This window comes from Lepus europaeus, chromosome 23 (assembly GCF_033115175.1).
Source record: "Lepus europaeus isolate LE1 chromosome 23, mLepTim1.pri, whole genome shotgun sequence".
Lineage (NCBI taxonomy): Eukaryota > Metazoa > Chordata > Mammalia > Lagomorpha > Leporidae > Lepus > Lepus europaeus.
Window position 1 is genome coordinate 9968161 of NC_084849.1, and position 20355 is coordinate 9988515.

Below are 20355 nucleotides of genomic sequence, written 5' to 3' on the forward strand. Positions count from 1 at the left end.
CATTCTGATCCAGCTTCCTGCGAGTGTAGACCTCGGGAGGCAGCAGTGATGGCCCAAGTACTTAGGTCCCTGCCACCCATGCGGGAGACCTGGCTGGAGCTCCGCCCCCTGGCTTCAGCCTGGACCAGCCCTGGCTGTTGCCAAGTAATGGATGATCTCTCTCCCTCTCTCTCTCTCTCCCTCCCTCTCTCCCTCTCTGCCTCCCCATCCCTCTCTCTCTCTCCCCTCCCCTCCCCTGTCCCCCTCTCTCCCTCTCCCTCCTCTTCATGGTGCTTGCTCGCTCACTCACTCTCTGCCTTTCAAATAAGTGAAAATAAGTGAATAAAATCATAATACATTCATCACAAAATTAAAGGAGGAAGGATAAATGTTAGTGAGGATGTGGAGAGGAGGGAACCCTCACACACTGCTGGCGGGAATGTAGCTCGCTGCAGCCAGTGTGGAAAGCTGAGCTGCGATCTACAGCCCCCCTTTGGGAATGCAGCCCACGAGACGGGAGTCGGTGTGTCGGGGATAGCTGTGCTCCGTGCTCACTGCGGCATTTTTCGCGGTAATCCCACTGTGGCAGAGACACAGATCTCTTGCACCTGCTGGCTGCGCCAGGCTGTGGCCAGGAGCCTAGAACTCCTCCAGGTCTCCTCTGTGGGTGGCAGGGGCCCAAGCACTCGGGCCGTCAGCTGCTGCCTTCCCGGGGTCAGGGTCGGCGGGAGCTGGAGCTGGGATTGAACCCAAGCATTGTGCGGGGGACGTGGGTGCTGACCCCTCCCAGGTGATATTAAGCAGCAGCAAGCCTCTTGAGCCCGTCAGCGGGCAGGGGTGAGGCTGTCGTCACCTCTCGTCTCGGACCTGAGGTCCTCTCGTCTGCCCCGGGCCTCCCTCCCCTCCCCTCCCCTGCCACGGCACCTCCCGCCGGATCACCTGCTGGCCCGTGTGCCCTTACCGCCCTGTCTTTTCAGGAAGGCGAGAACAACGACAAGTTCTTCACCCACCCCAAGGATGCCAAAGCGCTGGCCGCCTACCTCTTTGCACACAACCACCTCTTTTACCTGATGGAGCTGTCCACGGCCCTGCTGCTGCTGCTGCTGTCCCTGTGCGAGGCGCCCGCCGTGCCCGCACTCCGGCTCGGCATCTACGTGAGTGCCGGCCGCCTGGGAGCCACGGGGGGTCAGGAACCTCAAGAGGAACATTATGGAAGGGCAGGTCCCACCCATAGGCTTAGAGAGGCTCTGGGTGCAGAAATGCCCCCCGGTGGTGCCTGGGTGGCCCAGCAGCAGTGAGTATCCCCCCAGGCCCCCAGCGCTGGTCAGTTCCTCCCTTGGGACCCGAGCCTGTGCCTTGGCTAAGGTGAGCAGGACACCCGGGGGGAGATCCTAACCCCACAGCGCAGCTCTCGTTATGTGGAGGCCTCCTGGTCCCTGTCCCCTTCTCAGGTGTGGAGTCTGAAGGAGGCGTTTTCCTGCCAGGTTAGGGAGACCCCGAGCCCCCCTATGACTGGGCCCTGCTCCCCCTCCTCGCACCTGCTCCTGCACCTCCTCCCATTCCGGCCCGTGCTGTTTCCATCCTTCCTCCCCTCTGCTGTCCCCTCTCCTGGGATCCCTCCTCCTGCCAGCTCCAGCTCCTCCGCTGAGGTCCCCTGGAGGGCCCATGGCACCGGGCGGATTGCTCACTCTCCTGGCTCCTCGTGTGCCAAGGCCACACAGGCTGGGTGTCCCCCGGGGACCGTGCCTGGCTAGCCCATCGACCGTACCGCGTGTTGGGACTGCGGCGGCCCAAGTGGAAGAGGTGCACCTGCGTCCCCTGCGTCCCTGTCCCAAGTGAGATTTGGGGCGGCCCTCGTCCCTCGTGCTCCTGAACTTTGGTTCCACTCTGGCGTTGGCCCTTCTCTCGGTCCCTGGCCCAGGGCTCCTCCATGCCTTTTCTGGGGCTGTTATAGGTTCAGGGCAGCTTTCCCAGAACAAGGCTGGACGTGAAGTTGTCCCTCTTTGTTGTCTTTGAACCTCTACCTCCCTTAGCGTCTCACTGTGTGGGTCGCACGCGTGTGTCATGTAAATGGGGCCGGTGTGAAGCCGTCCCAAAAGCTCTTCAGCAGGGCCATGTCCTCAGGTGTCCGGGGCCCGGCCCTCCCAGCTGTGATGTGTCCTGGAGGAGTGGGGGTCCCTCGGGTACTTCCCCAGGCCCTCCCAGCTGTGATGTGTCCTGGGGGGGGGGGTCCCTCAGGTACTTCCCCAGGCCCTCCCAGCTGTGATGTGTCCTGGGGGGGGTCCCTCGGGTACTTCCCCAGGCCCTCCCAGCTGTGATGTGTCCTGGGGGAGTGGGGGTCCCTTGGGCACTTCCCCAGGCCCTCCCAGCTGTGATGTGTCCTGGAGGAGAGGGGGTCCCTCGGGTACTTCCCCAGGCCCTCCCAGCTGTGATGTGTCCTGGAGGAGAGGGGGTCCCTCGGGTACTTCCCCAGGCCCTCCCAGCTGTGATGTGTCCTGGGGGGGGGGGGTCCCTCGGGTACTTCCCCAGGCCCTCCCAGCTGTGATGTGTCCTGGGGGAGTGGGGGTCCCTTGGGCACTTCCCCAGGCCCTCCCAACTGTGATGTGTCCTGGGGGAGAGGGGGTCCCTCGGGCACTTCCCCAGGCCCTCCCAGCTGTGATGTGTCCTGGGGGAGTGGGGGTCCCTCGGGCACTTCCTCAGGCCCTCCCAGCTGTGATGTGTCCTGGGGGAGAGGGGGTCCCTCGGGCACTTCCCCAGGCCCTCCCAGCTGTGATGTGTCCTGGGGGAGTGGGGGTCCCTCGGGCACTTCCTCAGGCCTTCCCAGCTGTGATGTGTCCTGGGGGGGTTCCCTTGGGCACTTCCCCGGGCCCCGCAGCAGTGCAGGACCGAGGGAGGTGGCCATGCACCGGGTGGGCTGTGACGCCTCTGCGCGCCCTCTGGTGCAGGTACACGCCACGCTGGAGCTGTTCGCGCTGATGGTGGTGGTGTTTGAACTCTGCATGAAGTTGCGGTGGCTGGGCCTGCACACCTTCATCCGGCACAAGCGGACCATGGTCAAGGTGATGTGTCTGCCCACCTGTCCCACACCTTGTGGCACTGTCTCACCTTGAGACCTATACCTTGGTTCCATCCCCCACCCACCTCCCTGCCCCCTCGGGACTGTCACTTCGAGGCCCTGCCAGGTGCATCGATGTCCTAGTGACGTCAGCAGCCGCTAATGTGACCCCGGCACCGGCGCGGTCAGCTCTGGGGACAGGGTGGGGTGCTCTTCCTGCTTTGTGATCAGCCGTGGGGGAGGGAGCAGTGGGAGGGTGTCTAGGCCCAGCTCTGGGGGGCCTCCCCACCTGTGCTGACCTGGCGCTGCTGTGGCACACGCCTGCTCCCTGCGCACAGAGAGAGGTGGCAGGGGGAGGTGGCGGCAGGAAGGCTGTGCACACTTGTCTAGGAGACTGTCCCCAGGTAGGCAGAGAGCAAGGTGGGCTGCAGCCCCCTACCTGCTCATGGAGAGAGAGCTGGGAGAGGGCCAGTTAGGTGAGTGCCGCCGGCCTGGGTTTGCCCCGCGTCTCTGTTTGCTGGGTCACCTGCTGTCGGTGGGAGGTGGAGAGGGAAGGTGCCTCCGGGGCCAGAGCGGGCAGTCGCGGCCCAGCTCTTTGCTCATGGCGCTCCAGGGCACAGGGCAGCCGGGCAGACTGACGCGCGCTGTGCCTGCGCCCCCAGACCTCCGTGCTGCTGGTGCAGTTCGCCGAGGCCATCGTGGTGCTGGTACGGCAAACGTCCCACGTGCGCGTGACCCGGGCGCTGCGCTGCATCTTCCTGGTGGACTGTCGGTACTGCGGTGGCGTCCGGCGGTAAGGCCCTGGGGTCGGCTGGCCGAGAGGGGGATCCATCGGCACGCTCCCCTCTGCCCTCCGTGGCCCGCACAGGGGCGATGGGGAATCCACGAGTGTTCTGGGCCCAGGTGGCCCTTCTGTGTCCTCATGCATCCTCCGGGAAGCTGACCTTTGTACCCAAGGCCAGGCACCCGGCCTCCTGGGGCACCCTCCTCCTCCAGGGCACTCGCCTGCTTGGGCTCTGTCCCCAGGCAAGGTGCCACACCTGGCGTGGTTGCACCTGCATGTGCTACACCTACGCAGTTCTCGTCACCCGCTGTGGAGGAGGGGTCTTAGGCCACATCAGGGAAAGGCCATACTTGACGTCATGCCAGGGTGCAGTGGGACTTGGCGTCCCCATGGGCCAGTGTCCCCCCACCTGCCCATCTGCCTCCCCACGGGCTGGCGCCCCCCCCACCTGCCCATTGGCGTCCACCTGCCCGTCGACAACCCGCAGGCTGGCACCCCCCCACCTGCCCGTCTGCCTCCCCGTGGGCTGGTGCCCCCCTACCTGCCCGTCTGCCTCCTCACGGGCTGGCACCCCCCCTACCTGCCTGTCTGCCTCCCTGGGGGCTGGCACCCCGCACACCTGTCCATCTGCGTCCACCTGCCCATCTGCCTCCCCGTGGGCTAGCGCCCCCCCACCTGCCTGTCTGCCCATCGGTGTCGCTGTGGGCTGGCGCCTCCCTCCCCCCGCCCATTGGCGTCCAGCTGCCCATCGGCAACCCCGCGGGCTGGCGCCCTCCCCCCACCCGTCTGCCTCCTCGTGGGCTGGTGCCCCCCCCCCCCGCCCATTGGCGTCCAGCTGCCCATCGGCAACCCCGCAGGCTGGCGCCCTCCCCCCACCCGTCTGCCTCCTCGTGGGCTGGTGCCCCCCCCACCTGCCCATTGGCGTCCACCTGCCCATCAGCAACCCCGCAGGCTGGTGCCCCCCCCCCCCCCGTCTGCCTCCCTGCAGGCTGACGCCCCCCCCACCTGCCCATCTGCCTCCCCAGGAACCTGCGGCAGATCTTCCAGTCTTTGCCGCCCTTCATGGACATCCTCCTGCTGCTGCTCTTCTTCATGATCATCTTCGCCATCCTCGGTGAGCGGCCGGGCCCTGGGCCGGAGCTGCCCAGAGGCAGGTCCCGGCGAGGGACCGTGGGTTTTGACCATGTCTTCTGGCCGCTGCTAGCAAAATGCTCATCAACAGCAGGTGTTTCTTTCTCCCGGTTCCGTCCGGATGCTGGGAAGTCCAAGATCTGGTGTCTGGGCAGGGCCTGCAGGGTCCACAGGCAGCACCTGCTCACGGCATCCTCACAGCACGGGAGGGACCCCACTCATGACCGTGTCCCGATACCATCACACGGGAATCGGCATTCAACACAGTACCTGGGTGGGAGGGCATAGACATTCAGACAGTAGTGGTCTGAGCAATCCAGACCCCCGGGGACCGACCGTCCACTTTAGAAAATGAGTACTGGACAACAGAAGCCGCTGCTGTCCCCTTCCATGGCCCCGGGTCCCTCTGTCCCCGCTCGAACTTCCTGCGTGTGTGTTCACACCTCCTGTGTTCTTTTAAGCAACAGCTAGGCGGAGCAGCTTTGCACTTCTCTGCATGCTGGATGTGTGATGGACATGTGTGCTTTTGAGGGTGACACGCGTGCGTTCACACAGACTGGGTCGTCCACTCACGCAGTGTGATGCATGTGCAGACATGCACCTGCTCCTCTGTCGGTCATTCGCGGAGCCTTCTGGTCTGTCTGCGGCTGCTGCCGTGGCCGAGAGGGTCTCTGCCCTTCCCCTTGGCCTCACACTGCAGGGCCACGGCCCTTCGCACTCCGAGGTCTTCCCTCTTCACGTGGAGCCGACTGTGTGACCCCCTGCATCCAGCCGGGGCTTAGAAATCGGAGGTTCGGGGGTTAAGCGGCCACCTGTGACACCAGCATCCCATCTGAGCACTGGTTCAAGGGCCGGCTGCTCCACTTCCAATCCAGCTCCCTGCTAATGGCCTGGGAAAGCAGTGGAGGATGGCCCAAGTGCCTGGGCTCCTGCACCCACGTGGGAGACCCAGATGAAGCTCCTGGCTGCTGGCTCCAGCCTGGCCCAGCCCTGGCCCTTGTGGCTATTAGGGGATGGAATCAATGGATGGAAGATTCTGTCTCTCTCTCTCTTTCTTACTTTCAAATCAATAGATAAATTTTAAAAAAAGAAAAGAAAGTGGAGGTGTGGGTACTCGACCCCTCCCCCCCCCCCCGTACTTCTCGCGGGTGTCCCCTGAGGGCAGACTTTGTCCTGCTTCCCATTCCGGGCTCTGGAATCGTACGGTTTTCTGCTCCCAGGCCTGGCTGCTGGGGGCATCAGGACCCCTGTGGACCTTGCCATGGCCATGGCCGTCACGTTCTTGAAGCCCAAGGCTGCAAAGCTACAGTCTGTGTGCCCTGTCTGGCCCTCAGGTGCCTTTGGTTTGACCAAAAGCCACGAAGCCAGGGTTTTAAAATTAGGCTTCACACGGCAGCAGGTGTCGGGGCCGCCGGCCTGCCCCTGCCACCAGGGCACGCGTTCCTGAGGACTCCACAGTCCCCGCCCCTCCCTCGCGCTCTCCCCTGCCTGCCATGCCCGTTCACACTTGGTCCAATCCCTTGACCCCTGGGCGTGGCCTCTGCTCTGACACTTTTCTTGGTTTCTCCACCACCTCTAGGTTTCTACTTGTTCTCCCCTAATCCTTCCGACCCTGTAAGTAACCGACACATGGGAGGCCCCTTGGCTCCCATGAGGCGGGAGGGCTGCTCTGCCTGGTCTCCTGTCCTGGCGCACCTGTGTCACCTGGGAGTTGCCCGTCACTCGGGCCGCTTTCTCCTGTCGCGGACCTGGGATGTCTCTCGGGCTGGGCTGGGGCCATTGGGCCACTCTGGCAGGGGGTGGAGGAGGAGAGCCAAGCTGGTCACCCAGGGACAAAGGCCCGCGCAGTCAGCAGCTCCGGAGGGCTGTCGCTCCCTGGGGGGGCTCCCTGGAGGAGGAGGGCGTGGCTGGGGACACACAGGGCCACCTTCGCAGCCCGTGCCTGGCGGGCATGAGCTCTCACAGTTTCCTCTGCTCGTTTGTCCTCGTAGTACTTCAACACGCTGGAGAACAGCATCGTCAGCCTGTTCGTCCTCCTGACCACGGCCAAGTGAGTGCGGCTCTGCCTTCCGCGCGCGGCCGGTGCTCAGGCTCAAAGCCCAGGGACGCGGTGTAGGCGGAGGGGGTGGAGCCTGGGAGGCTGCCCTTCGCAAGGTGCATCCCCCGCAGGGGGCGGAGGCAGGGGGTGGCCGGGCCCGTGGGTGACCCCGGCCCTCTGCACACACAGTTTCCCTGATGTGATGATGCCGTCCTACTCCCGGAACCCCTGGTCCTGCGTCTTCTTCATCGTGTACCTCTCCATCGAGCTGTACTTCATCATGAACCTGGTGAGCGGCAGAGCCTCGGGCCCTGCGGCGCCCGGCACGCTGGGAACCAAGCCGGCCATGAGCCTCCCTGGGTGGAACGCCGGGGCCGGGGGGCACAGACTCAGTCCCCTGTGGCATTTGGGGAGCGCTGGTTTCCATGGTGGCAGTGAGTCTGCCCCGGGTGCTGCTCCCCGGGACCTTTTCGTTCTGACAGCACACGCGTATTCTGATGACTGGGAAAGGAAGCCTTAGCCAAGAGCTGAATATATGGGGGTGAGACGGCCCACCAGCACGCCCTGGGGGTCCCGGAGCTGGGTTAATGACCGTGATTCTCCAACACAGAGGAGAAGCCGAGGCTCAGACGGGCAGTAATCTGCCCACAGCCGTGCAGCTCAGGGGATTACAGAGCCCTGCCCCGGCCATGCCATCCCATTGCACCTGCCCGGCAGGTGCATCCCATGCATTCCCACCTCATGTATCACGAACCATTGAACCATTGGAAAATCCGACGGAGAACAGGTTTTGTGAAGGAACACGCAGAGCCCCTGTGCACACAGGGCTTTGTGGAGGCCGGGCTGGGCCACCAGGAGTCACCGCTGATGTCCGCAGGCCGTGTCACCAGAGCCAGCACAGAGAGGCTTCTGAGCGAGTCTTGTCTTTCGGAAGAGCAGCCCCACAGCGGTCACCACGGCCAGGAGTGGCACGGGAAAGTCTTTTCTCTGGAGCAGACTTGTGATGGCTCTTAAAAATGTGCAGTTGCTGGCCAGCGCCCTGGCTCACTGGGCTAATCTGCTGCCTGTAGTGCTGGCACCCCAGGTTCTAGTCCCGGTTTGGGCGCCGGATTCTGTCCCGGTTGCCCCTCTTCCAGTCCAGCTCTCTGCTGTGGCCCGGGAGTGCAGTGGAGGATGGCCCAAGTGCTTGGGCACTGCACCTGCATGGGAGACGAGGAGAAGCACCTGGCTCCTGGCTTCGGATCAGCTGCGGTGCGCCAGCCGTAGCAGCCAGTTGGGGGGTGAACCAACGGAAGAAAGACCTTTCTCTCTGTCTCTCTCTCACTGTTTAACTCTGCCTGTCCAAAAAAAAAAAAAAAAATGCAGTTGCTAAAAGGCCAAAACACATTCTTTTAAAAATTTTTCAAAGCCCCAAAGAAATATATTGGATTCCTTTTGTATTAGTTTTAATTTGTAATATATTTAGAACTGTGAAACTCCAGGGCAGGGCTCAGCCAACTGTGACCAGTTAGCCATACCAACAATTTTTTTTTTAAAAGATTCATTTACTTATTTGAAAGGCAGAGTTAGAGAGAGAGGGAGAGAGAAGTCTTCCACCCACTGGTTCACTTCTCAAATGGCTGCAACAGCTGGAGCTGAGCTGATCCAAAGCCAGGAACCAGGAGCTTCCTCCAGGTCTCCCACATGGGTGCAGGGGCCCAAGGACTTGGGCCATCTTCTCGGCTTTCCCAGGCCATAGCAGAGAGATGGATTTGAAGTGGAGCGTCCGGGACTCGCCCATCTGGGATGCCAGCACTGCAGGCAGAGGCTTTACCTTCTACACCACAGTGCCGGCCCCAAAAGACCAATTTAAAGGGAGTAGAAGGGACAAGAGAATTTCCCTCAAAATAGTGTATTCTCTATTTATTTGAGAGACAAGGACAGAGATAGCCCTCATCCTCTGGGTCGCTCCCCAGATGGCTGCAGCAGCTGGGACAAGGCTAGGGCCGAAGTCCTTAGCTGGGGGCTCCATCCAGGTCTCCGTGGGGGTGGCAGGGACCCACGGACTTGAGCCACCACAGCAGCCTCCCAGGGTCTGTGTTAACAGAAAGCTCGAAACGGGACTCAGGTCCTGTGATGCGGGACGTAGGGAGTCTTAACCAAAGTCCTAACTGCTGGCTAATGCCCACCCCCACCCCCAAAAGGCAGAGTTACAAAGAGACAGAAGGAGAGAGAGATTAATTGACTCCCCAAATGACCGTAACAGCTGGAACTGGACCAGGCCACAGCCAGAACCATAAACTTCGTGTGATCTCTCATGTGGGTGGTAGGGGCCCCAACCTCTCGGGCCATCTTCTGCTTTCCCTCATGCATTAACAGGGAGCTGGATTGGAAGTGGAGCAACCGGGACTTGAACTGGCGCCCTTATGGGTGCTGGTGCTGTAGGTGGTGGTTGACCTGCTCCCGTCAAGCCATGTCCCTTCCTGCCCCGAGCTAACAAGGGCAGTGGGCACAGGAAGGGGACACGGCCTCCCCTGGCCTGAGCCGAGTTGGGCTTGGAACCCAGGCTTGTCCTCACTTGTCCCCTGCCCAGACGGGGCCAACGTATCAAACACGAGGTCTTCAGATCTCTGCAGAGAGAAACGTGTAAGCGGCAACCAATGGCCTTTCCCTGCAGAGACCAGGAGACCAACCTCCTGCAGCCGAGGTGCAGGCCAGGGTGGGGGTGGGGCCGGGGCTGAAGCCCCTTGCTGGGGGCCTGAATGGAAGCCCTTCCTGGAGGTAGAGGAGCCCCCCGCCCAGTCCACGCACAGAGCCTGATCCCGGGGGCCCCAGCGTGCAGGGGAGCCAGGCCTCCACGTTTTTCCCTGGCAGCTCCTGGCCGTGGTGTTCGACACCTTCAACGACATCGAGAAGCGCAAGTTCAAGTCTCTGCTGTTGCACAAGCGCACGGCCATCCAGCACGCCTACCGCCTGCTCGTCAGCCAGCGGGTAGGGCGGGCTGGTGCCGTGGCCGGGGCTGGGCCTCTGGCCTTGTCCTGTGCAGTCCCTCTGCGTGGCGGGGCCCGGGGCCTGCCCTTGGGGGGATGAGCAGGTGCCCTGTGCTGGGCAGGCATCCCCAGTGGCTGTCCCCAGAGAGAGGGAGCAGCGCGGGCTCTGGGGCCCCCCTGGCTCACGTGTGGCCGCCTCCCCTCCCCCCTTCCCTCCCCTCCCCTCCCCTCCCCTCCCTCAGAGGCCCGCCGGCATCGCCTACAGGCAGTTCGAAGGCCTGATGCGCTTCTACAAGCCCCGCGTGGGCGCCAGGGAGCGCTTCCTGACTTTTAAGGCCCTGAATCAGAGCCACACGCCCCTGCTCAGGTAAGGCGGGGCCACGGCACTGGCCGGGGGTGCGGGGGGGGGCGGCCGGAGACGCCTGCTCCCCTCACTCCCTGAGTGGGTGGGGGAGTCCCCTGTGAGCCAGATGGACAGAGGGGGTGAGCGCACATGCCCACGTGTGCACACACACACAGCCCAGCAGGGCCTCAGAGAGCCTGCACTCCCACTTGTACCATTGCAGCGGGGTTTCTGTGCATCCGAGAGTAGCTGTGCGGGGCGTGGGGGCGCGGTGGTCAGCGTAGCCTCAGTGGGGGCCATATCCCCATCCCGGGACAGAGAGAGCGGGGCGCCTGCAGGTAGGGGGCCGAGAGGGAGCCGGGGCAGCAGCGGGCCGGAGGGGAAGCCCGGGGGAGTGAGTCCTGACTTTGCCCGCCCTCTGGTTTGCTCGTGACAGCCTTGAGGACTTTTATGATATCTACGAAGTGGCCGCCTTGAAGTGGAAGGTGAGTGCTGGCGAGGCAGGGGAGGGCGTGTGCGGGGGTGACAGGCGCCCATTTGTGCCCTCCCGGCCTGGCCTGGCCCCCGCCTCTGCCCTGCCACTCGGTGATAACGGGCAAGGCCGGCCCCTCCGGGTGGCTCTCCAGGCCCCCCTGGCAACCGTGCCTTGTGAGTGCCTGTGCCGTCTTGTCCATCCCGAGGGCTGGTGCTGGCCGCCCACCCTGACCCCTCTCCCCCGTGGCCCTGTCGCCTTGCCAGGCAAAGAGCAACCGAGAGCACTGGTTTGATGAGCTCCCCAGGACGGCATTCCTCATCTTCAAAGGTGAGCCAGGCCCTGGCCGGGGACAGACAGAGCTTTCCTGAGCCACAGATGAGCTTTGGAGGCCACGGGTGTGATGTGTGTGCACACATGTGTGTGTACAGGGGAGACAGCGTGGGTGTTGTGATTAACTGAGCGGGAAGTGCACTAAGAAGGAAATCGGTAACTTGGAAATCAAGCCAAGACATTTTGTAGATTTTTCATTTTATTCATTTGAAAGGGAGAGAGAGAGATCTATCTCCTGGTTCACTCCTCAGATAGCTGCAGTGGTTGGAGCTGAGCTGGTCCAAAGCCAGGAGCTAGGAGCTTCCTCTGGGTGTCCCACGTGGGTGCAGGGACCTAAGCACTTGGGCCATCTTCCACTGCTTTCCCAGGAGCATTAGCAGGGAGCTAGACTGGAAGTTGAGCAGCCGAGACTTGAACCGGCACCCTTATGGGATGCTGGCGCTGCAGGCAGTGGCTTTACCCGCTCTGCCACAGCACCAGCCCTGACACAGAGCTGTTCATTGCACTGGGATGGTAGTTACTCCCGTGGGTGCGTCGATGGCGCTGGCTATGGTGAGCAGCGATTTCCATTCCAGCAGTGGCCCACCATGCTTTGCTCTACTCAGTCTGGCTCCGGGTTGCCAGGCTCAGCCCAGAGCAGCTGTCATCGGTGCAGTGTCCCTGGGTGTCTGAGCGGACACACGGGTGCCAGTCACAGAGCAGGCCCTGCCTCTGCACCCCTGGGTATTTGGAAGGGAGGGGTGCGGTGGGGACTCGCGCTAGCCTCTGAAGACGTCCACGCTGATGTCTCTTCTCTTCCCACAGGAATTAACATCCTTGTGAAGTCCAGGGCCTTCCAGTATCTCATGTGTAAGTGTGCGTAGCAGCTGCAGGCCCTGCTCCTCCTGAGCCTCTGCAGTCCTACGGGCAGGTGGCGAGGGCTCCGTCCCATGGGCGTGGTCTGGACTTAATGAGCCGTGTATATAAGGGGAGAGCAGGTGCACGCCAGTGCCCGCCACCCGACTTCAGCAGCCCTCGTCCCACGGCCCGTCCTCCTTGTCCCTTCGCTCCCTCGCTCTCCCAAGGGCCCCTTGTATGGCTGTAGCATCACCCGCACAATCAGGCAGGGCCAGAGCCAGTGATGATGCGGGCCTCATACGGCCCCAGCCCCGCTGAGGCTGGCTGACCCTCGCTGGCCCTGGCTGGCCAGGACGCACGTCCCGAGCTGGAGTGCCCGGCTGCCCTCTTAGTCTTCAGCCCACACCTTCCTCCCCTTTGCCCGACGAAGCTGCAGCGTCTTTGCTCTGGTTCCTCCGTCGCTTTGTTCCTGGGGTTTGGTCGCTGGACCCAGGGCCACGCCATCTGGTGTGGTAACGGCTAACCACAGGGGCCAGTTACGTGCGAGTTCCCCATCACATTTCAAGCCCACAGTGGCCACAAGTGGCTAGTGGCTGCTGACGGGACAGCACAGTTAAGAGCTTTTCCAGTGTCCCCAGGACGTTCTCTTTTGACTCAGTGTCTCCAAGGAGCGGGAAGCGGTGTGTAGGGCCCCGGTCTGGGGCGCTGGGTGTGCTGATGGTTGTTCGGCCTCCTTGTGGACAGCACTGTATCACAGTTTCACCTGAGACTTCAGAGTCAGGAATGTGGGGTTTTTAACCTAGCCTCCTCAGTCTTACCAATCCAGAATCTTTTTAAAAAATTGTATTATTTATTTGAAAGGCAGAGTTACAGAGAGGGAGGGAGAGACAGAGACATCTTCCATCTGCAGGTTCTCTCCCCTAATGGCCACACGCCTGGGGCTGGGCCAGGGCCTGGAACTCTAGCCAGGTCTCCCTTGTGGGTGGCAGGAGCCCATGCAACTGGACCATCTTCTGCTGCCCCCTGGGAGCATTAGTAGGGAGCTGGATTGGAAGTGGAGCAGCCAGGACTCGAACCGGTGCTCATATGGGATGCCGGCACCACAGGCAGTGGCCTAACCGGCTGTGCCCAGACGCCAGCCGGGATCTTCAAACCCAGGTTCCCAACAACGCCGTGCAGTTCCTTACTCGCTTTATCCCGCAGTCTCAGGATATCTGTGTGCACAGGGGCAGGCCAGGACCCACCCTCCAGGGGTGTGTGACCGCTGGGCCACATCTGGCTTTCTCTCATTTATTCTGGAATGGCCTCTGAACCCACTGTGCCACAACACCAACCCCTGCTGAAGCTTCTTAATTGGTGTGCCCACAGAAGTGGAGCAGCCGGGACTCGAACTGGCTCTCGTATGGGATGCCAGCCTCACAGGCAGAGGCTTTACCCTCCGCGCCGCAGCGCCGGCCCCGAGAATGTGTTTTTAGACATTCGTAGCTGTGTTCTAAGTGGGCACGGCTAGGTCCAGCTCCTGTGGGAAGAGCACTGAGTGGAAGCCCCCCATGGAGTGGGGGTGTGGTGCAGCCCCGCTCTCTGCTCCCCCAGAGCTTCCCAGAAGGGAGGCGGGCACTGCTGATTTCCAAGCCCGCCGTGCCTTCTGGGTCTTTTACCGGCCTGTCTGTTTCAGACTTGGTGGTGGCAGTGAACGGGGTCTGGATCCTCGTGGAGACGTTCATGCTGAAGGGTGAGCCTCAGCGGGGGGTGGTGGGGACCTGGCCGCACACCTGCCGGCCTCTGTAGCTGCCCCTCCTCCCTCTCACAGGTGGGAACTTCTTCTCCAAGCACGTGCCCTGGAGTTACCTCGTCTTTCTGACCAGTAAGTTGCTGGTGTGCTTTGGTTGGGTGGCTCATTTTCAACACGGGTTAGGAGAATGGTGCTTGGGTCTGGAATCCCACGGGCTCAACTGGATTCCGTCTCGCCCCTGAGTCAAACTCTCTTGGGGTTCTCCTGGGTCCTATGGCTCAAGGCCAGGTCCTGCATGTGGCCCCTTTTGGTTTACCTCGGTTTGAAAGAGAGACAAATCTTCCATTGGCTGGTTCACCCCCAGATGCCCACAGCAGCGGGAACGTAGTCTGGTTCTCTGGTGTGGGAGGCGGGAATCCGGGTAGTTGGCCGCCACCTGCTGCCTCCAGGGTGTGCGTTAGCAAGAAGTCCCTGAAGGCAGAGCAGGGACTCAAGCCAGGTTCTTGGGTGTCGAATACGGGCATCCAAGCAGCGACTCAACCACCACTCCAGTCCCTGTCCCTTCTCTCGCCCCCCTACTTTCCTCTCCTCCCGCTACTGGGCCCTCACGCCACACCCAGCCCTCCTGAACAGTGTGGTGCTCCCCAGGGCTGGGCCTCTGACCTCCGCCAGCTTCTTGCCTTTGCCCGGTGCCCCTCTCTGCCTATCCTCGCCATCGTTTAAGCCAAGTGTCACAGAACTCACCACGTGGTCATCCGCCACTTCCTTGTCGCTCTGGTGCCAGCCTGGCCCGGACGATGTGCCCAGGACATGTCTGTAGGGTGGCCGGATGGGCACCGGGCCATCCCCCAAGACGGGGAGGGAGCATTTCCCTTCCTAAGCCCGCGGCGCTACTGGCCGCCACCAGAGCACCGGCGCTGGCCATGAGGGTGGGGATGGGGCCGAGGGGAACACAGGAGATTGGCGGAGGCTCTGAGGGCAGACCAGGCCGGACCGGGCTGAGGGAGGGCACGGGGCTGCGGCTGACCGCCTCCTGCTGTCCGCAGTCTACGGGGTGGAGCTGTTCCTGAAGGTGGCTGGCCTGGGCCCCGTGGAGTACCTGTCCTCCGGCTGGAACCTGTAAGTGCACCGCGTGCCCCTACCCCCCATGGCCAGGGCGCCCGTGACCGCCCGCTCCACTCTCCGCCTGCCCCTGCATCCAGGGGTCTGGGCTCCGGCCGTGCCCTCTGCCTCCCCGCATTGGCTCTGCCTGTGGTTCAGGCCCTGCCAGTGCCGGGCTCCCGTCTGACATCTCTCAGGTGCCCACGCCAGCACCCCCCACCCCCTGGCCCTTGGAAGTGAGCTCTTGAGTCCCCTGGGGATGATTTGCCCTCCCAGACTTCTCCATTGAAACCACGCCCCCAGAGAAGGGTCTAGCACCCCCTTGGTGAGCGCTCAGGCGGCCTCACCCATGCTGTCAGGCGCCCTCACGAGGTTCTGGGTCAGCAGAGGCGAGCAGGCTAATAATAAACAAACCCGGAGCCCCGGGAGGCGGTCCCTGGGTTCGGCTGGGCCTGGGCCACCCTCCAGGCAGCTCCCCAGGGGCCTCTGGCATTAGGAGCTGAGCAGGCCCGTGGTGGGGGCTGGGGGGGAGGGGTCCCAGGGAGCGGTGCGGTGAACCCCGAGGTAGGCGCGGTGACTAGGACCCGAGGTGGCAGGAGGGAGCTGGCCGAGGCACACGCTGCCTGGCATGCTGTCGTCTGTGTGGTGGTGGGGGTCCGGGCTCCCTGGGAAGGGGCTGAGAGCAGGGTGGGGCGAGTGCGTGGGTGTGCGGGAGGTCCCCCGTCCCTGATGGACCCCGGTCTCTCTCACTGCCTCCAGCTTTGACTTCTCCGTCACGGTGTTCGCCTTCCTGGGGCTGCTGGCCTGGGCCCTCGACATGGAGCCCTTCTACTTCATAGTGGTCCTGCGGCCTCTGCAGCTGCTCAGGTGATGACTCGGGCCTGGGGCCAGCAGGGGCAGACGGGCTGGCGGGGAGACCCTGGGTGTGGCTGCCAGAGTGACTCAGAATGAGCCAGGGGACCCACCGGCTGGAGTCACTGATGTCACCCTTGGGAGAGCACCGTGGGGCCCCCTGCCTGTGTCTGTGAGTGCAAGCTCAGATGGGACCCCCTGCAGAGGGTGTGGAGCCCACGGAGGGGGGGCCTTCTCCCCAGGGACCGCCAGAGGCCCACGCACCTGCCCTGCTCATGACCTCCCCGCTCTAGGGCCTGGGGGTTGGTCCCTGGCCCTGGGCGGCACCTCTGGAGGGAGCCCCTGGCATCCTTGCATAGGGGTGTCCTGGGGCGGGGCCCCTCCCCCTCCCTCCTGCGCTACCCTGGGGACCTCTGTGTCCCTCTTTGCCCTGCCCCTCCCTAAGCCACCTGCTCCATTTGTAAACCGCAGGGCAGCCGCTGCCACTCCCCTCCCACAGACCTGACCTCCAGCGTCCTGGGGCTGCCCCGTGCCTTGCCTCACACATACACAGGAATTCCGGAGCCCAGGGCTGCACTGGTGGCTCCGAGGGATGGACGGGCGCCCACTTGGCCTCTCCCGCCGCGGGCTGGTGTGCGAGACGCGCTGGGTGGTAGCAGGTTCTGGAGGAGGGGCCGAGCCTCGCCCCTGCGCCCGTCCGTGACCTCTGCCTTCCCCTTGCCCAGGCTGTTTAAGTTGAAGAGACGCTACCGCAACGTGCTGGACACCATGTTTGAGCTGCTGCCACGCATGGCCAGGTGCTGCCCGCGGGAGGCCGGTGCCCCAGAGGGGTGGGCCGCAGGGCGGCTGCAGGGGGAGAGGAGGCGGCCCAGGCAGAGGCCTGGTGTCGAGGGCCAGAGGGTCTCCGAGGAGACGGGACACTGAGTGCGCAGGTCTGCCCGGCACCACTTCTTCCTTGTCCGTAGGAGAGGGCAGAGAGCTGTCGCCTCGCTTACTGCGTCCGTCTGCAGGGAAGGGGCTGCTCTCTCGCCTGGGGGCGTCTGGCCTTAGGGTTCTGAGCCTTGAGCCCCTCCCTGCAGGCATTTTGCCTTTGGTCACCGGCTAGGGGCGTGTGGCCCTGCAGTCAGCTCAGGGGTTCTAAGGGCCGCTCCCGCCCGGCCGGCCCTAAACCGCGCTGTGCTTTGACCTCCTCCCAGCCTGGCCCTCACCCTGCTCATCTTCTACTACTCCTTTGCCATCGTGGGCATGGAATTCTTCTATGGGATCCTCTACCCCAACTGCTGCAAGTGAGTGTGCCCCGCCCTGCCGCGCCCAGCAGCCCTCGGCCCCAGGGCAGCCCTGGGGACCCTGAGGCTGTTTGGCTTTAGCAGTGCAGGGAGCTAGGTGAGGGTGCCCAGGCGAGCTCCCCGTTCCCCAGGCAGGGCCCAGGGACCACGGTCCCATCAGGTTTCCATCAGCTCCCCCTGGGCTGGTGCCAGCATCCTGGAGCCTCCGTGGCTTCCGCCCACTCCTCTCCAGGAGTGGCTGTGGACCTGGACAGGGGGAGGGTGGGACAGAAGGACATGCAGCGGGACAATGCTGGTACAGAGAGGAGCAAAGGCTCCCGCGGCTGCCTCTGCCCCTCCTCCCCGCCTCCCGAGCCACCCACGGCACGGTCCGTGAACAGCTTCCTCATCTGCTCTGGGCTGCGTGGCCGAGAGGCAGCTTACAAAGATGCCGGGAGCGGGCTGAGTGCCGAGCTGAGCTCGAACGAGCAGCCTGCGGCCATGGGTCCCACTCTGCAGGGCGCCCAGAGTCCCCACGGAGCTTCTCAGGGGACGTGTTCCCGACCTTCGGAATGAGCTCTAGGCTGTAGAAACAGTAGCATGCGTTCTGACAGGCCAGCTGCCGAGTGACAGCACGACCTCAACACACGGCAGCCCCGTCAAGCTCACTCGGCATGGCACCGGGGAAGGGTTCTCCCTGGGGCGGGCGCTGGGATGCAACGGGTTAAACCGTCGCCTGCGTCCCACAGAAGTGCCTGTTCAAGTCCTGGCTGCTCCCATCCGGCTCCCTGGGAAAGTAGCAAAAGATGGCCCAAGTGCTTGGTCCCTGCACCCACGTGGGAGACATGGGTGGAGGATTCTCCCTGTCCCGGGCTCAGCCCCTCCAGAGCAGGTCCCAGCCGGGCACACACGGAGGAGGCCCTTGGCTCTCTGTCCCCTCCCCCACAGCAGAGAAACCTAGAAGTGGGGGAGGAGGGGGTGGGCTGCGGGAGGGGGAGGCTGGGGGGAAGCCGGCGGTCTCGTGACCCTCCCTCCGCTCCCTCCACTTTCTTGGCCAGTGCCAGCACCGTGGCAGACGCCTACCGCTGGCTCAACCACACCGTGGGCAACAAGACCGTCGTGGAGGAAGGCTACTACTATCTCAACAATTTTGACAACATCCTCAACAGTTTTGGTGAGGGGACGTGTCCCCGGCTGCAGCCTCAGCCTCCAGGGTTGACTCCTTTGCCGGACACCTGTCCCCTTCACCTGGAGGGGCCTGATTGTGCCATCTGCCACGGGCCCTGCACCCCCTGGCTCAGATGCTGCTCCGTCCCCTTCATCCCCTGCCCCCATTCCATGGAGCGGCCTGGGGGAGGAGGGGAAGAGGGAGGGAAGTGGCCCTGCCAGCCCCAGCCGCTCAGGAGGAGCGAGAGCCCCCAGTGACCCCAGGTCTGCACTGAGTGAGGTGTGGATGCTCCTCCCTGACCCCTGCCTGGTGAGGCTGAGCCTGTACCCCCCGGGGGACAGGGCCCAGGGCGGACCCTGTGGCCCGTGGCCCATGGGCTGAGTGGAGAGGCCACTTGAAGCAGGCGCTCTGAGACACTTCTCTGTCCTCACCCTGGCAGTGACTTTGTTCGAGCTCACCGTTGTCAACAACTGGTACATCATCATGGTAAGGGGCTCGGGCAGCCCCCGAGGCCACCCAGGGAGGGCTGCGGGGCTCGTCTTGCCCTCTGCAGGCCGCGGGGTCCCACTCCCACTGGGTCAGTTTTCTGCTTGGAGCCATGGTGTGGGCTGGAGCCACCCTCCTAGCATCTGCTGGCCTTGGCTTTCCTCCCAGGAGAGGCCAATGGGCCTGGTCTCCGTCTGTGCCCCAGGGGAGGTGACTTCTCGGTCAGGAAACTGCGTGGCAAGGGTCATGGGTGTGCTATGTTCTGGCCTTAGGTGCTCCCAGCCCCACCCCCCACACTTGGCTCCCGTCCTGGGCACCGCCCAGCACCCATGGCTTATGCCACACAGAGGGATTTGCAACCCCAGGGAGCCAGGGCCTCTCCTCTGTCCCCTGCCACCAAAGGCAAATCGGGGAAGGGGCCACAGAGCTGGGCACGGGTGGCCTGAGTGGACAGTGGCTGGCGCAGCCCCAGCGCTCGCTCACCGGCCACCACCCTCCCCCTCCAGGAAGGCGTCACTGCCCAGACCTCCCACTGGAGCCGCCTCTACTTCATGACCTTCTACATCGTGACCATGGTAGGCGTGGGCCCGGCGCCCTCCCCAGTGCTCGCCCGCATTCGCTGCAGCTCCAGCTGCTCCTTGTCCGGCGGGGCCGCTGACTCTGCACCCCCACCCCCGCCCTCCCTGCCAGGTGGTCATGACCATCATCGTGGCCTTCATCCTCGAGGCCTTCGTCTTCCGGATGAACTACAACCGCAAGAACCAGGACTCGGAAGGTGGGTGCCAGGAGCCGCCTCCCAGGCCTTGCCTGCCTGTCTGTCTGTCTGTGTGTCTGCAGGCTGTCCAGCCCTGGCAGCTCAGCTCATTCATCGGGTTTGCCTTGCCAGGCCTCTGATTTGCACTGATTTTCAAATATTTCATGATGGAGAAAGGCCCACGATGTAATTTTAGAATAGAGGGCGTGTGTCCTAGTTGGCAGAGGGTGGAGCAGAGAACTACCCAGCAGCCCTTTGGCCTCCTGGCCCCCAGCTCTCCCTGAGACCTGCAGCTCGGAGCTGTTGTGTCTCCACGTTTCTAAGCCATGGGCTCGTTCCAGGGTGTGAACCCGCTCACCGCAGGGGCACACCGCGCTCCGGCACAGCGTGGCCGAGCAGAGCCAGTGACGGCCTCCTCCCTCCAGGTGCACAGCCCTCTCACGTGACCCTTCGTGCCTTCCCAGGGCTCCGCCCCAGTTCCGCCCCACGCCCAATGCTACTTTTCCCAAGTCTCTGTCATATCAGGCTCTCGGGCCAATTTCTTTCTTTCTTTTTATTTAAAGATTTTATTTACTTGAGAGGCAAAGTTACAGAGAGCAAGAGAGAGACAGAGACAGAGAGAGAGGTCTTCCACCTGCTGGTTCACTCCCCAAATGGCTGCCACGGCCAGAGCTGACTTGATCTGAATCCAGGTCTCCCACATGGGTGCAGGGATCCAAACCCTTGGGTCATCTCCCACTGCTCTCCCAGGCCATAGCAGAGAGCTGCATTGGAAGTGGAGCAGCTGGGACTCGAACTGGTGCCCATATGGGATGCCAGCACTGCTGGCGGTGGCTTTACCCACTACACCACAGTGCCGGCCCAGAGACTTATCTGTTATTTAATTTTTCATTAACTTTTTAAAAACGATTTATTAATCTGAAAGAGTTAGGGGGGGAGACAGAGAGAGATTTTCCATCTGCTGGTTCATTCCCCAGATGGTTGCAAGGAACCAGGAGATTCTTCCTAGTCTCCCAGGTGGCTGGGGGGGACCCAAGCACTAGAGCCATCTTCTGC

The 20355-nt window shown here is 63.0% G+C and overlaps 1 protein-coding gene across 6 annotated transcripts in view; it reads left to right on the forward strand.

Moving 5' to 3' along the window:
• Positions 1-20355, forward strand: part of TPCN1 (two pore segment channel 1) — a 58967-nt gene that overhangs the window by 34563 nt on the left and 4049 nt on the right. For all 6 annotated transcript variants that reach the window (XM_062182509.1, XM_062182508.1, XM_062182510.1 and 3 more), the window contains exons 4-25: positions 957-1133; positions 2925-3038; positions 3697-3827; positions 4844-4932; positions 6529-6563; positions 6941-6999; positions 7177-7276; positions 9841-9957; positions 10199-10323; positions 10736-10784; positions 11038-11101; positions 11909-11953; positions 13617-13673; positions 13752-13805; positions 14720-14792; positions 15534-15641; positions 16352-16423; positions 16823-16912; positions 17950-18065; positions 18499-18545; positions 19052-19120; positions 19236-19320. In XM_062182509.1, the coding sequence (XP_062038493.1) occupies positions 957-1133; positions 2925-3038; positions 3697-3827; positions 4844-4932; positions 6529-6563; positions 6941-6999; positions 7177-7276; positions 9841-9957; positions 10199-10323; positions 10736-10784; positions 11038-11101; positions 11909-11953; positions 13617-13673; positions 13752-13805; positions 14720-14792; positions 15534-15641; positions 16352-16423; positions 16823-16912; positions 17950-18065; positions 18499-18545; positions 19052-19120; positions 19236-19320 (1876 nt within the window). The remainder of the gene's footprint in view (positions 1-956; positions 1134-2924; positions 3039-3696; positions 3828-4843; positions 4933-6528; positions 6564-6940; positions 7000-7176; positions 7277-9840; positions 9958-10198; positions 10324-10735; positions 10785-11037; positions 11102-11908; positions 11954-13616; positions 13674-13751; positions 13806-14719; positions 14793-15533; positions 15642-16351; positions 16424-16822; positions 16913-17949; positions 18066-18498; positions 18546-19051; positions 19121-19235; positions 19321-20355) is intronic.